The sequence below is a fragment of the Carlito syrichta genome, unplaced genomic scaffold, assembly GCF_000164805.1.
Source record: "Carlito syrichta isolate Samal-C Ts95f unplaced genomic scaffold, Tarsius_syrichta-2.0.1 Scaffold307141, whole genome shotgun sequence".
In the NCBI taxonomy this organism is placed as follows: Eukaryota; Metazoa; Chordata; class Mammalia; order Primates; family Tarsiidae; genus Carlito; species Carlito syrichta.
In genome coordinates, this window is record NW_007251237.1 from 42,030 (window position 1) to 59,243 (window position 17,214).

Consider the following 17,214-nt stretch of genomic DNA (forward strand, 5'->3'; position numbering starts at 1 on the left):
GAGGACGGGGCCCTGAGACCCTGTGTCCCCAGTGTGCCCCCTCCCACCTGCACCAGCCTAACTCTGCTGACCCCTCCAGATCCACCTGGCTGGGTCTCATGAGCCTAAACAGTGGGGGAGGCTAATGGAGACTCTGGTATGGTAGGCAGGGTGGGCTTCCCAGGCAGGTGACCTATTCCGTCACACATGGCCCCGCTCCTGATGGCCCATGTGGGGTGGGTGAGTGCTCTGCTGTCACCATCTTGAAGTTCTGAGTCTTACTGGCGAGCAGTCCCACGGGTTCATTTTTCTGTGTGCCCTTCCAGTTACATGGCAGGTCCAGGTGATGGATCTGGGCCCCTTTCCTGTAGTCGGGAGGGAAATTTTGGAGGCAGCACTGGGTGTGTGCATTTGTGCGGACGCACCTGAAAAAAGGCTCTAAGTGTGTATGTGCTCCCAGCATTTTCCATGTGCATGTGTGTGTCAGGGCTCAGTCAGGGATGCCCCAGGAACAAGGAGTATAGTTATGGGACGAGGGTCTTATCTGAGGCTTTAGACCCACCTGTCTGGGGGGAAATGAAGAAGGCAGGTCTGAAGGATGAGAGGAAACACTGACCCCATAGACCCTCACACCCTGGGAAATCTAGGGTGAGGGACAGCACTTTCCTGGCAATTCTCAGAATGTTCTTCTCAGGAGCCAGGTCGGCCCAGAAGTAGGACATGTCTCTTCCTCCCTTCCTGGGTTCCCCCTGCCTTCCCCTATACTTCCACTGCCCCCACCCCAAATGTGAGGCTCACCAGATCCTACAGGGAGCTGTGGTTTTCCAGAGCTCAGCACAGGGCCCAGGTTCAGGAGGGTGACATGTAGGGTGTTGGGTTTTTCCCACTGGCCAGTGTATTTCTTTTGCTTGATTTCATGTGAGGTTGGGCTGGCACAATGGCATCAAAGTGTTCATACGGGTGCCCTACCAAAAACATTTGCCAAGGGCCCGGCATTCTCTGAGTGACATTGACCACTCAGCAACCTGGGAAGCCAGACTTGACTAACTGCCATACTAGGGGTTTAATACGGGACTCATGGGGAGGTCTGTTTGGTACCTTCTGCCTCAGTGGGTCAGCAGTGTCTGGGGTGAAAATGACCAGGGCGCTGTGGCCTGCAGGTTGGAAGTTGCAAAGAGTGACTGAATGCAGGGTACACCCACCAGGCACCCCTCAATCTCAACTGGCACCTCAGAGGCACGGATAGTTGTTTCCTTACTACCCCACCCCTAAAATTCTCTCCCCTGACCAACTCTTATGTGGGACCATAGAGGGTGTGGAGAAACCAAGTTGACCCAGCATGCTCTGAGGCAGTGTTCATGTCCTGCAGTTTTCTGTGTGCAGGGAGGGTGTGTGTGTGTGCTTGTGTGTGCATGTGCTTGAGGACAGGCTGGAGTGAGCGAGGCTGGGGGCCTGGGCCCGAGTGATTTGTTCCCAACAAGTCAAGTCAAGCCTGGCAGAGCTGGCGATGAGTTGTGTCCTCACCCCATCCACAGGGTTTCGTCCCCAGGACTTAGGCTCCCCAGGGTGTCGGGTCTGGGCTCCTGGTCCTCTTGTGACTCACCTGGACCGCTGGGCGGTCGCAGTGAGGACCACAGCAGCAGGAGCAGGCCTGCAGTCCCACACCCTCCTCTCCCCAGGGTAACTTGAGCTAGAGCTTGCTTGACTCCATCGAGGATCAATATTAGAAAAATAATTCGGTGAGTTTGAGGTACCCGGCTCAGCCTCCTGCCTCCCCCTCGCCCCATGGCCTTTCTTGCTTAAGGTGTGGACACAGGGTGCCCAGCCCCTTGAGCTGGAGGTGGAGGGCTAGTAATAGTAGCCTCCCACGGCACACGGTGGCCAGAGCCCTGCCCTCCACTCAATGCACGATGGTGACTTGTGGGCCGGGTGTACAAGCAGGTGCCATCATCGATGCCATGGAGGTGACTGCGGGCCAGGGCCTCTGGGATAAGTCCCTTGTGTCTGTGGGGCTATTGCCAGAAAGCCCACATTTTTTTTTTTTTTTTTGAGTTGAAGTCTCACACAGGCTGAAGTTCAGTGACATCATCACAGTTCTTGCAACCTTGACCTGCTGGGCTCAGGCGATCCTTCTACGTTAGCCTTTCAAGTATCTGGGATTATGGGCCTGTCCCACCATGCCTGGCTAAAGGCAACCAATATCTGTGGGCTTTTGTCTCTTTGGCTCTTGCAAAGGCTGGGAGGCATTGGAAGGGTCAGAGCCTTGGACTGCACTCCCTACCACCTTCTAGACCCTGAATGTTCCCCTGCCCCTTCTGCAAGATTCCACTTCCTTACCTCAGTAAGTAAGACAGAATTACATGACAGAGACTAGGAACCCTCTGGCCAGGAAGAAGATCCAGGGGCCCAGGGACCTTCTTTCGAGAAAGAAGAAAATCTAGCTATCCAGGGGCCCTCTGTTAGAAGAGATAAGGACCCAGGGGTCCAGGGGCCCTCTGTCCAGGGAGATAAGGACCCAGGGTTGCAGGGCCCTCTGTCCAGAGATATAAGGATCCAGGGATCCAGGGGCCCTCTGTCCAGAGAGATAAGGACCCAGGGGTCCAGGATCCTTCTGTCCAGAAATATGACGATCCAAGGGCCCAAGAGCATGAGGAGCTTTTTTGACAAGGTGCTGGGATTGTTAAACCTTCTAATTAATATTTTGCAAGACCCGCTTGCCTTGGTGCAGATGTTAGAGTCTCTTGTCACTAATGCAAAGTAAATCTGGAGCATAGTTAAGAAAACCTGGGCCTCTCTGGCAGCATTCTTCATGTACTCCTTCCAGGTCTAGGGAGCCCACCAGGTGGATGGGAGAGAGCACAAGCACATCCCGAGGCCCTCGGAACCCACTTCTCAGAAGGACTCTTCTGTCACCACCGCTGCCTTTCTTTCCATGGACCTGCCCTTGGCTCCCTCCCTCAGCTCCTCCCGTGCCTGGGGTCCCCATCCCACCCAACCAGTGCTCCCTGCCTGGCTTCCCTCCTGTCAGTCTGACCCATTGCTCTCACCTGGTGTCTTGATAAAAGTTGCTTAAGTGGAATCCAGTGCCTGCCCTGAGTCTTCTCTGCTGGGCAGGCCCAGGGTAGCAGGCTGAGGGAGACCGTGGATCGTGGTAGGGTGGGTAAAAAACCCATTGGTGGTGACCAGGTTCTTGGTACTGAGAACAAAGAATTCAACAGGACACACACAAAGAGAGTTAAAGCAAAGAGTAGTATATTTAGCAAAAGGACAGAAGTCTTACACTCCAGAGAAAAGTGTGGCGCAGACTCAAGAGCCTTAAGTTAAACAAAGCCAGGACCTTATTTGTTTTTTTCCTGTGGGAGAGTAGGCTCTGTTTTTGCAAAGCTTGCAAAAAAGATATTTTGACAAATGTATCTGGGGTTAAATGCACTTCCTGGGGAAGGGATGACATTTCAGGCTACTGCGCACGTCTCTGCCCGCCACCCCATAATTTTAATTGTATGTCTGAGATGCAGTCCGCAAGCATTTGCCCTAACTAGCTCTTGTGCGTGGATAGGTTATGAGAAGTTCAGGGAGGTCCCTAGAGCACATGTGCCATGCTTGAGATATTTTCTTGGCGAGTGTTATGACTTTCTCACGTTGTTTTAGAAAGGGATGTTGCTTATGTTGTGTCCTGAAAGGTTGGTTAACGTTTTAGCTTAGGCTTCTTTCTCGCCTCTGTTCTGTCTTGGAAACTGATTAACGTTGCAGTTTTACGACTTCTCTCCTGCTGAGATTTGCCTTCTTTTCCTTCTTGTCTCCTGCATGCTCTTCCCTATCTGCTGCCTCAGCTCCAAGCACACAGGCCGGGGTTCCAGCTTTGGGTGAGTCAAGACAAGCCGCCTGATCTGTCTCATCTCCAAGGCTGGCATTGGTCACCTTTGGCCTTCGGCCTTGGGTGTGTTAGTTACAGTGCCTGAGGCACAGGAGAGGATCCCTGGACATCCACCCTCGGGGCAGCAGGGACTCGTGTGTGTGTGTGTGTGTGTGTGTGTGTGTGTGTGTGTGTGTGTGTGTGTGTGTGTGTGTGAGAGGGGGCTTTGGCCCCCTGTCTTTCTTCCTCTTTCTGCCCTCAGCAATTCCGCAGGGCTGGGGCTATAGAAACCCCTCAGATTTTAGACCTCGGGAGCAGGGGCAGAAGGGGGCCCAGATGCATCCCTACCTGGACAGGGTTGAGGGTGGACGAGGGAGGAGGCAGCAGTCAGATCTCTGGGTCTGAGGCCTCATGCCCCCTGCAACGGCAGACATTGGGAGCAGCCAGGAGCAAAGCCTGGTGGGGCTCGGCAGCTTTCACCATTTCTGAGGCCAAGTTCACATTCCTTGGAAGAGGCTCCACCCTCTTCCCCACTTTCTGCCTCTGGCTGACTTGCCGGGAGTTATTTTCTGTTTTCCTCCTTTACTTTGTCCTATGGGGACTCCTTCCTCCCCTATTCTTTTGACTCGTGGCTGTCAAGGACAACCTAGTTCCTGTCCCCACACTCTCCCCTCCCCAAACAGGTCCGCTGAAGTCTCCATCTGCTTCTGGTGGGGTGAGTAGCCTTGGGCCCCCAGGTAGGCTTAGGCTCACCCTGTTTCTTTCTTTCTTTCTTTCTTTCTTTCTTTCTTTCTTTCTTTCTTTCTTTCTTTCCTTTCTTTCTTTCTTTCTTTCCTTCCCCCCTCCCTTCCACCCTTCCTCCCTCCCTCTCTCCTTCCTTCCTTCCTTCTTTTTTCAGAGTAGGAGTCTCACTCTGTCACCCAGATTGGAGTGCAGTGGCATGCTCATGGCCACCACAGTCTTGGCCTGCTATGCTCAGGTGATCCTTCTGCTTCAGCCTTCCAAGTAGCTAGAACCACAGGCATGTGCCCCTATGCCTAGCTAATATTTTTATTTATTGTAGAGACAAGGTCTCTCCATGTTGTGCAGACTGGTCTCAACTCCTGGGCTCCGCCTCCCAAAAGTGCTAGGATTACAGATGTGAGCCACTGTGCCTGGCGCCCTGTTTCTTTGAGCTCTGAATCGCCATCTGTGGGGTGGGGCCCTGTCTATCTTTCACCCTCTGGCAGAGGAATGCCTCTTGTGTGTGAACTGGAGACTTTAGTTAACTGCAGATCCTAGGAAATATGGTCCATAAAAATTTTGGGTCCCACGTCATTCATGTCTGGCAAATTCACTGTTTTCTGATTTGTTTAGAGCTCGATGGTTAAATGTTGGTTTAATTAAACATGAATTATCTGGAAGGGTGTGGTGGCTCAAGTCTATAATCCCAGCATTTTGGGAGACCAAGGTGGGAGGATTGCGTGAGGCCAGGAGTCCGACACCAGCCTGGGTAACGGAGTGAGACCTTGTTGCTACAAAAAAAAAAAGAGAAAAAAATTAGCTGTGTGTGGTGGCCTGGGCCTTTAGTCCCCCCTAATCAGGATTCTGAGGCAGAAGGATCGCCTGAGCCCAGGAAGTTGAGGTTGGAGTAAGGCGTGATCATGACACTGAACTCCAGCCTGGGGGTCAGAGTGAGACCCTGACTTAAACATTTTTAAAAAGCAAATATCCAAGCTATATTATATACATATTTCAAAGGGTTTTATGCTTCTTTTCCCCTTGAATTGTGTTTTGGGGCTGAGTGTGGGGAGCCCACGCTGACCTCCCAGCCTCCTCCCTCCAGGTGCCCAGTTCCAGGAGGTGGGGAGAGCTGTGGAGATGAGTAGAGGAGGTGGACTCAGTGCTGCCGTGACCACTGAATGGGAAGACCTATCTGCTCTGGGGCCAGCAAAGAGGTGGCTGCCCACGGAACCCGAGTCTCTGGAGAGGTGTGACCCACCCTGACCCCCATCTGGGATGGTGTCACTGTCAGCAACACAGGTTGAGGGAGTGCAAGGGAAAAGCATCGGGCCTCTGGCACCTGCCAGTGACTGGCCCTGGGGTGTGGGTGAGGGTTCCTAGGCATAGGGAGACCGGGGAGCCCTCGGGCAGCAGGAAGGGGCGAGACTGGGGACAGGCCCCCAACCAGGATGCTGCGGTTTCTCCTCCCCCACAGGAGACAACTAGTTCTATGGGTGCTTTCCCAAAGGCAGTGGCAAGACCAGACCAGACTGCCCCACCTCATGGGGCCTAAGTGGCTTTACTGCCCCACCCCAGCTCTGGCCCTCGCATATTCGGGCTCCCCAAAGGGACCCCCAAGTCCAGAGCCTGCAATTGTCAGTGCGAGATCAACCAGTTTGCAGGACAGGGGTGGGTGCCCCTCCCGCTCCTCCTGCTGCCCCTGCTGAGGGGGATTTTGCCTCTAGGTATGGGCGTCATCCGGAGCAGAACAGCCCCCTTCCTGGAAAGGGGCCAGAGTCTCTCACTGCTGGACCTGGTGGGGGGTTGCGAGGCCTAGTGTGTCCCCAGGGACGAGGGGTGGCAAGCCAACAGGGAGGGAAAATGCGCAGCCTACAGGCTGCTCCAGCCACCTCCCTGGAGACCCGCGGTCCCGGACATTGCCTCTGGGTCTCGCCACTAGGGGGAGGTCTTGCGTAGAGACCGTGGTTGGCTGCTGCCAGCTTGACTCTGAGCCCTGAGGACTGCCAGGGGGCGGTGTGGACCCTCCCTCCTGAGTCCTGGGGACAAGGCAGGACAGGAGGCGATACTCCAGGGCCTGCTCCCAATCCTGCCCCTTGTCCGAGGGCTCCCCAATCTCCCTATGCCCAGGGCCAGTAACTGGCAGGTATCAGCAGCCTGAGCCTCTTTCCCTCTGTTCCTCTCACCTGTGACATCATGGGGGGGTGCTCGGTGGGGTGCGCCTTCCCAGAGACTCAGGTCCCGTGGGTACCCGGGGTCCGGGCGGGTCACCTCCTTGCTGGCCCCAGATCAGATAGGTTTTTCCATTCAGTGGTCACGACAGCAGGACATACACTCCCCATCCCACACCCCCACCTCCAGCTACTGGTCCTGGAACACCCAAACTGGGGCCCTGGAGGGAGGAGGCAGTGAGGTGAGGGTGGGCTCCCTACACTCTGCCCAAAACACAGTCCAAAGAGAAAAGAAGCATAAAAACCTTTAAAAAAGATAGATAGCCGGGCTCGGTGGCTCAGCCTGTAATCCTGCGTTTTGGGAGGCTGAGGTGAGTGGATTGCCTGAGCCCGCAGGTTTGAGACCCACCTGGGCAACTTGGCGAGACCTCATCTCTACAATAAACCAAGAAAATTAGCCGGGTGTGGTAGTGCATGCCTGTAATTCCAGATATCTGGAAGGCTGAGGCGGAAGGATCGCTGGAGCCCAGCAGGTTGAGGCTGTGGTGACCGGGAGTGTGCCACTGCACTCCAGTCTGGGTGACAGAGTGAGACTCCAACAAAAAAAAAAAAAAAAAAAAAAAATATATAGATCAATCGATAGAGTTAGAGAAACAGAGATATCTTGGATAGTCTCTTTTAATTAAATTGACCTTTAATCATAGACTCTAAACAAAAATCCTTTCAAACCTCATGATCAGATTTTAGCCAGGACAAACAGCTGATATTTTCTGAGTTTTTACTTTTTTTTTTTTTGCCAACAGTGTCCTCCCAAGGGCCTTAACCAAGGTGATGACTTAGCCACGATGTATCTTCAAAGAGGTGGCAAGAGGTTTAGACAAGATCCAAAATCACCCAAGAGAACGGAAATTTGCTGCCATCAACCAAGTGGAACCCTCATTTTTACTCCACCACATTTCCTAGGGCCCACCCCCATCTTCATCTCAAGCAGTGGCTGGTTGCTTCCAAACACCCCTGATAGGAGAGGCCGTACTCTGTAAGTCAGCCTGAGGCAGGAAGTGGGGAAGAGGGTGGAGCCTCTTCCAGGGCCCTTGAACTTGGCCTCAGAAATGGTGAGAGCTGCTGTCCCCACCAGGCCTTGCACCTGGGTGCCCCTGGTGCCTGAAATTGAAGGGGAGCATGAGGCCTCAGACCCAGAGGCCCCAGACCCTCCTCCCTGCTCTGCCTCCAACCTTGACCAGGTGGGGGTGCTCCTGGACTCCTCTCTGTCCCTACCTCCAGAATCTCTGAACTTGGGGGAAATCCAAGGGGTTTCTGTGGCCCCAGCACAGCTGGAGTGCTGAGGGCAGATTGCGGGGGATCCAGAAGAAAGATATGGGGCCAAAGCCCACTCACATCCAGGTCCCTGCTGCCTCAGGGGTGGGTGTCCATGGACCCCCTCCTGTGCCTCAGGCCCTGTGACCAACACACTCCAGGCAGATGACCAATGCCAGCCTTGTTGATGAGAGAAGTCCGGTGAAGGGGTGCAGCTACTGATGTGGGACAGCAGGTTGATGTTGATGACCAGGTTCTTGTGCTCAAGTTTGGAAGGAATTTGCAAACAGACACACAAAGTAGCACAGCAAGCCAGTAGCTTATTAAGCAAAGAATAGAACGCTCACAAGAGGGGAGAGCAGGCAGAAACAGCCTATAGAAACTGCGGCTTCTGCCCCTAACTATTGTTGAGCTATAACTTAGCACCCCGTGGGCTTATCCCAGCCCCAAAGGGTCTGGTCCACCCTGGCTCAGCCTCCCTCTCCTTCTCATGCCCCAGTCTCCTAGCTCAGCACCCTTTCCTAGGGCTAGGAGGTGAATGAGGTGTCCCAGGGTCCACCCATCCGTCACGCAAGAATTAGGGCTATCCATGAGTGCTGAGAAAGCAATGGCCAGCCTGAGCAAGGGTTTGGTCCACTGTGACTCCACCTGCATTTAGCTGATGGGAGCCCACTGTTCTCCAAGCGAAAGCTGTGGAAACTCCAGGGTGCAGGCCCGGAAGGGGTGTCTAGGGAGAGGAAGGTGTCGGGCTGAATGGGAGGCAGTTCTGGGCCTGGGATGGGGTCAGACTGTGTGACCTTGGGGGGGGTGACCGGAAACTAAGTTGGGGGACCTGGAGTGTGAGGGTCATCCATGTCGCTGCTGGTGTCACCCTGAATATGGGACATAGGTCTTCAGGTGTGGTCTCTGGGCTGGGTCTGTGTGCCAACAATGTGATAGTGACTGTAGGGTTATGTCGTGGGAACAGGACAGTGTGATGAGCTGCAGGAACCTCGGAGCAACAGGTGGGGAGGGGCTGGAGTTCAGTTTCCCTGTCAGTTCTGTCCTCTGACAACCCACAAGAACACCAGTTGCTGTGGCCAGAGGCAAGGTGGGGGCGGGAGAGAGAGCGTGAATTTCATTGCTAGAAACGGGGCTATTCATGGAAAAGCAGAGTCCTGGTGTGAACTCAATCAGGCCTCAGGGCGGTGGCCCAGAACCCTCCTGCTGCTCCTCCTGTGCCTACAGGTGAGGAGGTAGGGGCGTCACCTCTGGCCGAGGAGGACATCCTGAGTGGAACAGCCCCCTATACAGAAGGGGCTGGAGTCTCCCACCACCGACCTGGTGGGGGTTGTGAGGCCCGGACGAGGCTCTTAGTCTGTTCCCAGGGTTGGGGGCTTGCAAGCAGAGGGCGATTCCTCCCAGAGGAGTGACTCTGGACTTGACTCATGCTAGGATTGGCCTCCATGGACATCTGTGGTCCCAGGTGCCTATTCTGGGGCCCGCCACCAGGGGGCGACCACACGCAAGGACCCTGGGATGGCCGCTGTTGGCCTCGCTTCAGGCACTGGGCTGCCTGGGGGCAGAGTGAACCCTTCCTCCGGTGCTCCAGGTGACAGGGTGCAATGGGGTGGGTGGGGCCTGGGACTGTGGGCAAGGGGCAGAGACAAGCTGGGGCCGGGATGGCAAAGGGCTGGTCCTTGGACGGTCCACACAACGTGTTCTGCCTCACTCACCCCGTCTTGTGGGCTCCTCGGAGGGGAAAGACCATCCCCGGCCGTGTGCGGTCCCGGAAAGACTTTGCTATTCCCAGAATAGCCACTGTTTCTTGAAGCAAAATCCATGGACTCTCTCCCGCCCCTCCCTTGCCTGGCCTCAGCAGCTGGCATCCATGGGGGTCATTGGAGGACAGACCTGACAGGGAAGCCTAACCCCAGCCCCTTTCCCACCTGTTGCTCTGAGGTCCCCACACCTAATCATGCTGTCCTGCCCCCCGTGATGAACCCTACAGTCACTGTCACATTGGTGAGGATGCAAATCCAGCCCAGAGTCCCTTCTGAAGATGCATGTCCCATGTCCTTGGTGACATCAGTGGCTATACAGATGACCCTCCCATTCAAGCTTGCTTACCTAGTATCTGGTCACCCCACTCCAGGTCACATAGTCCGACCCCATCCTGAGCCCAGAACAGCCTCCCATTCAGCTTGACACCCACCTCTCCCTAGAAACCCATGCCTGGAGTTTTCACAGCTTGCCCTTGAACAGTGGGCTACCATCAGCTAAATACCGGTGAAATGATGGTGGACTAAACCCTCACTCAGGCTGGTTGTTGCTTTCTCAGCACTCCTGGGTGGCCCTAATTCTTGGGTGATGGATAGGCAGAACCTGGAATACCTTATTCACCTCGTAGCCCTGGGAAAGAGTGCTGAACTGGGAGGCTGGGGCGTGAGGAAGAGATGGGAGGCTGAGCCAGGGTGGATCAGACCTTTTGGGACTGGGAGAAGCTCACGGGTGCCCAGGACTTCTGGGCCCAGTGCCCCACAGCCACCCTCAGGGTCAGCAGAGCTCAGGAGAACCTGGCCAGCAGAATGCCTGGCCCCAGCCAGTCTTGAAGGCAGACTCCCATCACTGCCAGCGACCCCTGCCACCCGCACAGCCCCTTGACCTCGAGCCCCTTCCTAGGTCTTGTAGTTCCTGCCTCCTCCTGGAGCCGGACACACTTCCCTGCAAGGATCTGGTCAGACCCCCTGCATGCCCACCCTGCCTTTCTGGGGTGAGAATAGTCGGGGTGCTGTGGGCCTGCAGGTTGGCAGTTGGTAAGAGTGTTCATTTGTAGGGTACACCTACCTGGCACCCCTCATCCTCAATGGATACCTCGGAAGTGCAGGATGGCTGTTCCCCCACTATCCCATCCCTAAAGATCCCTCCCCTGGCCAACTCTCACCTGGGATCACAGAGGGTGTGGAAAAACCAACCTGACTCAGCACACTCTGATGCAGTGTTCATGTCCTGCATATTTGTGTAGAGGTGTGTGTGTGTATGTGTGTGTCTGTATGTGTATGTGTATCTCATCTGAAAGGGTCAAGGTCAAGGTCACAAGGGTCTGAGTGTCATTTTTATGTCCACACATCAGCCATGATGACTTTGAGATTCTGAGGGCCACATTGGTAATATCCCTCCCCATGTATGCTCAGGGTGGTGGGTGGGGACCTGGGTTTTCAGCTTTTGATGCTGAGGACATTCTGGCCCACCTGGGACACAGGAGACAGAAGGATAAGGCCTGTTGACCCCAACTCTGCCTCTCTGCACAGCACAAGCATGTTGACTCTTGCATTGATCATCTCAAATATGTGCACTCAAGACAAGGACAGGTAGGTCAATGTGTCATCAGGCACCAGGTCAGATACCCCTCCCCCAGGCCTCCACAATATGGGGGGCTCACAATGAGAGTGGTGAGGGGCTATCTTGGGTTTTGCTTGTCCCTCTTCCACTGGACAAATCCTTGCAACTCACTGAATTCCCAGTTCACACCTGTGTGTCAGGTGAGTGCATGGCCGGGGAGGGGACCCAGAGAAGGGGAGTGTCCAAGCCCCACAGCAGGGATGCCAGATGAGGTCCCCAGACTCCTGACTGGAACCAGTTGAAGTGTGTGTGGGAGCTGAGAATTGGCTGGGCTGGGAAATCTGTTGGGTCCCTTCTACCTCAGTGGGCCAACAAAGTGTCTAAGGTGAGAATAGCTGGGGCACTGTGGGTTTGCAGGTTGCTGTTGGGAAGAGTGATCGATTAGAGGGTACACCTACCAGGTACCTCTCAATCTCAATCAGTACCTCAGAGATGCAGGACAGCTGTTCCTCACTACCCTATTCCTGTGGGGGGCCAGCCCCTGCAGAGAGATTTAGGGGGTCCCTGGGAGGTGTGGCAGCGTTGGCCATTATTCTGGAGAAATAAAGAGAAAGAAAGAGAAGGGAGGAGAAAGAAAGAGATTGGACTCTGTCTAGTGCAGAAGCCGATTTAATGGGGCAAACCGTAAGCCTTTTACCTTAAAGTTTCATAGGTAAGCTCACAAGATTTCCACGTGAACACAAAGCCAGGTGGATGAGGGGCGTGCCCCCAGCCACCAGGTGTTTTCTCAGGCATGAGGAAGGACAATCCCAATATTATTTCACTGTTCCTTATGCTTGGTTAATGTTCCTCACAAACAATACAACAATTCTAACATCATAATATTCTAATAATCAATAACTTCTAAAACTTATACATTCCCAACACCGAATGACTAACTTAAATCCTAATACCTTTTTATTCTGTGCTAATTTTACCTGTACTATAAAAAACTGTTAATTATAGTTTAAACCAGTTCCTAAAGAATGTGGCCCAGTTCAAAGATTACGCTGGGCCGTTTCCAGGAACAATTGATTATAATCTCTTAACAAAATGGCTATTCTAAAATCCTATGTATTTATCTTAATTTCTATAAAAGTTTCTAATTCCTAATCCTAATATATAAAGCTCATCATTAGCAATAAAGCTTCTAAAATAAAACCCAAATACAAACTGTAATTGTACTAAAGCCAAAACCACAATTAGTAGAAAATGGGAACAATGAAATTTTTAAAGTTAGCTGTATTCTTATAAAACCTTAAAATATCATGTTTGATCATGCTTGAACTAACATAATTTCCTGACGTAGCATGACCTATTCTACAATACTTTCTATGAATAAAGTAAATTCAGTTTCTATAATAAGTAGAAAAAACCTACACTAATTGTAGCTAAAGAACCGGTTTAAAAGAATACAGCCCAGCCCAAAGTGGACGCTGGGCCCTTAGGAATGTGGCCCAGTCCAAAGTTCGTGCTGGGCCATTTCTGGTAACTCTAGATAATCATCTATACCATCTAAAGCTGGAAACAGCTCTCTAAATGTATATACTAATTCTACAAATATACTTTTAAATCTCATAAAGAAGCTTGTATCATATATAAGGCTCCTGAATGTGACCTGAGTTTGAACCATAATTGATAGAAAGGCCAAAACCACAGTCTGCGAGAAACGGGAACAATGGGATTTCTAGAGTTAGCCATGCCTGTCATACTCTCGAAGTTTCAAGCTTAGATCATCAAAGTCCCTGCTAGTGAAGGCCATAATGGTAATGCCCTTCCCCGTGAATACTAAGGGTGGGGGATGATAGGGGGCCTGGGTTCTCAGCCTGTGACAATGAGGACATTTCAGGCCACCTGGGACTCAAGAAAGAGAAGGATCAGGACTTGTGACCCCAACTCTCTCTCTCCATAGCACTGGGACATATATAATGCAATTCACATGGTCCTGGATCAACACTCAAGACCTGGACAGGAGGGTCGATGCGTCATTGGGTTCCAAGTCAGATACCCTTCCCCCAGGCTCTCCAAAATTGGGGGGGTTCACAGTGACAGTGATGAGGGGACTACCTCAGGTTTGCTTGTCTCCCCTACTGGACAAGTCCTTGCAATGCATTGAGTTCTCAGTTCACGCACGTATGGCAGCTGAGTGCACAGCTGGGGAGGGGATCTGGAGGCCCAGGGAGATCAAGGGAGTGTCCAAGTCCCACAGCGGTGATGACAGACGTGGTCTCCAGGCTCCTGGCTGATCCCAGTTCTGGATGTGTATGGAAGCTGAGATCTGGCTAGACTTGAGTACAGGCTGGAACGAGGGAGGCTGTTGTTCCCAACAGGTGGAGTCAAACCTGGCGGTGGCCAGCTGCTGCTAAGATAAAGATAGGGGTAGAGAGGGCTTAACCTGTCCTGTTCTGTCCTGGGGTTCCAGGGCCCTGATCTGAGGGCTGAGCAGGAAGCAGGAGGAGGAATGGGGTCAGGGTCTGGTAGAGAGGACACATCTGACGGGGAGGTTCCCTGACCTGCTGTCCCAGGTCTGAGTCCCATGTCTGGGGAGGGGGCTGCTGGAGTGTGTGTGGGGATGAGGCCTGGGTACCTCCAGGACCAGGGGCATTTTGGTGGGTCAGTGTGCCATCCTCTGACCATGGACCACTGGAATGACCTCGATGTTTAGGGCAACCATCCCAGGGTGCCAGGTGGAGTCCAGCAGGGGGAAAGGCTGACAATGGCCCTGACATTGGCTTTGGTGGCCCCGAGAATCCTGAGGGGCTCCTCTTCCCTCCAAACCTGTCCCTTTGTAAACAAAAAAAAAAATTCTAAGCCCCAAAACAGACTGAATGACCCCCTTCCCCAAGTCAAGGGAAACCTGGAAAACTATATTCTAGGTTTTATCAGAAAAGGGAAATATACATTTTTGACATGTTTTGAAATAGCCCTACCAAACTGTCTGTTTCAGGGAAATATTTGCATCTGTAGAGAATTTCCATGAACACCATCAGGCCCTTCCAGGCCTACCGGGTTCCAGGAAGGATGATCTGAGAGTCTAACACTCCCTTTTTTTTCAAGTCGAGGGTCTTACTCTGTCACTCATACTGGGGTGTAGTAGCAGGATCACAGCTTTCTACAGCCACAGCCACAGCCACAGCCTCAACCTCTTGGGCTCAGGAGATCCTCCTGCTTCAGCCTCCCAAGTAACTGGACTACAGGCATGTGCCACAATGTTCGCCTAACTTTTTGTAGAGACGAGGTCTCCCTATGTGGCCTGTGCCAAGGCTGCTCTGGTACTCCTGGTCTCAAGCAACCCTCCTACCTGGGCCTCCCAAAGGACTGAGATTACAGCCTAACCCACAGTACCAACTACCAACTTCTTCACACCACTCCTACCTAGTCTGACCCCTTTCAAGTCTTCTCAATAAGGGACATTTATCATCTAGTCTCTGAGGCCTGCCACCTATGAGTTCTATGTAATAAGGACCATGGTCACCACAACGCCCTCATATCTTTTTTTTTTTGAGTTGGAGTCTCACTCTGTCACCCAGACTGGAGTGCAGTGGCTGTTCCCGGCCACCGCAGCCTCGACCTGCTGGGCTCTGGCGATCCTTCCGCCTCAGCCTTCCAAGTAGCTGGAACTACAGGCGCGCACTACCACACCCGGCTAATTTTTTGATTTATTGTAGAGATGAGGTCTCACCAAGTTGCCCAGGCGGTTCTTGAACCCATGGGCTCAGGCAATCCACTCACCTCAGCCTCCCAAAGCGTGGGATTACAGGCTGAGCCACGGAGCCCGCCTTCTCCCTCATATCTTAACTCAGACTTTCCTTTCTATTGATTTCAGGTCTTTAGAAACAGCTTAACTCTCTAACCAACTGTCAACTAAAGGATCCCTAAGACCCATCTATGACTTGTAAGCCCCTGTTTTGAGATGTCCTGCCTTTACGGTCAAAACAAAACATGCCTCACATGCATTGATCTATATCCTTGTCCACAAACTTCTGTCTCCCTAAAATGTATGAAAACAGACTGCAACCAAACCACCTTGGTGTGTGTTCTCAGGACCTTGTGGGGCTGTGCTTCAGGCCATGGTTTAGGGTGACCTACACTCAGTGACAGTGTGAGTGCACCCTGGATATGGCCCCAAGCAGGAGGTTGGAGCCTAGGGAGGGATTCTGGGGGTGACCACCACGGGATGTGTCATTCCCCTTGGGCTCCATGCCTGGGCACACAGGCCAAGCTGAGGCCGAGGGCAGATATCCTTGATCCTGCTGACCACATCTGGTATCTTTGCCTAGGGGGTTTTCTTGAGCACCCTTCCTCCAGGCAGTCATTCCCACCCTCTACTGGTTCAGACTAGATCCTGAAACTTCACTTCACCTTTAGCTCATTATAACACTAAAACTCCAAACCCTGGAGAGAATTCCCAGCCATTTGATGTCTGTTTGGTTTTACTTATTTGTGTTTTGTCAACACCAGACTCTTTGGCTTTGGGGGTGTGGGGCAGAGATTGCTTTGCATTGTGAGAAAAATTTGACCTTGGCATATATAAAAAGAAGCACGCTTAGTGCTCAAGAGCAGTGGCTCATGATAATCCCAGCACTTTGGGAGCCTGACAACTGGACAATCGCTTGAGCCTAGGAGTTCAAGACCAACCTGGTAACATAGGGAGATCTTGGGTCTACAAAAACTAAAAAAATTAGCTAGGCATGGCTGCACAAGCCTGTATTCCCAGCTACTCAGGAGGCTGAGGTGGAGGGATTGCCTGAGCCCAGGAGGTCGAGGCTATGATGCGTGGTGATTGTGTCACTGCATTCCAATCTGGGCACCAAGTTGAGACCCCCCCACTAAAAAAAAAACCTGCCTCTTAGTTCACATAATGTTGGTAATCTTTAGTAAATAAAGACAATTTTGGAATTATTAATAAAGAGAAACTTGCTCAGAAGTTAATTTAGACATTTTGTCTGAGCTTGTTAGTCTATTGGTCAGACTAATAAGCTTTACTTTGCTAAGTGTTCTAAGGTCACAAGTTGTTTCTGTGATATTTTGATAATTTTTTGACTTGTGTGTCTCAGCCATTAGATTTCAGGCTCTACAGAACCTAAGGACATAGGAGGTCTCCCTGGCCCAGCTCCACCTCCAGGCTCTACTGGGAAGTCCAAGCATTGTCTGTAGCTCTGTCCTCTGTCCTGGGTTCTGCAATTGGCACATGATTAAAATTGCTTGCCTCCTGGTGATACAGAGACCCATTAACATCCATCCATATTGCCCCAGCCCCTAGAGAAGGACATGGCAAGGGTTCAAGAGCTCCTGCACATTCCTGACTAAGTCCAATCAACTGAAAGATGCAAATCTCTGTTTACTCCCTTTTTCTGAATGGTCATAAGTTTGAATAATATGGTATCAATGTAATCGTAAGCCTTGTGATTTGTATAACTTTTGTATCAGTGTAATCATAAGTTTTGTGTAATGTATGATGTCTTAGGCCTTGTAAACTCCCTTTCCTCTGTGAGATACTTCTGATACCTGGCACCAGGAAGTCTGGACCCAAAAATGTCACTATTGATAAATGTGGCTGAAACTCAAGTTCTATACAATGCTCTGTGGGTCATATGGTTAATGTATAGGTACTAACAACTCTGGACTTATAAAACTGAACTGTAAAAACTTGGAGGGTGGGCAAAACCATTTTAGAAAGACCTTGAGTTCGGCTCTGCTCCCTGAATTTGAACTCAGAAATAAACTTCTTTCTACCAGTTTCCTGCCGCTTTGATTTATCGGTATCAAGGGAGAGCAGCTGAGCCTTACTCAGACCATAACACTAGGTTCTCACTG

The 17,214-nt window shown here is 52.0% G+C and overlaps 1 protein-coding gene across 1 annotated transcript in view; it reads left to right on the plus strand.

Annotated features, from left to right (window-relative positions):
* MMP25 (matrix metallopeptidase 25) overlaps nucleotides 1-17,214 on the plus strand; it is a 62,224-nt gene that overhangs the window by 29,509 nt on the left and 15,501 nt on the right. Inside the window, 1 exon segment of the mRNA XM_008063927.2 lies at nucleotides 820-836. Coding sequence (XP_008062118.2) covers nucleotides 820-836 — 17 coding nt within the window.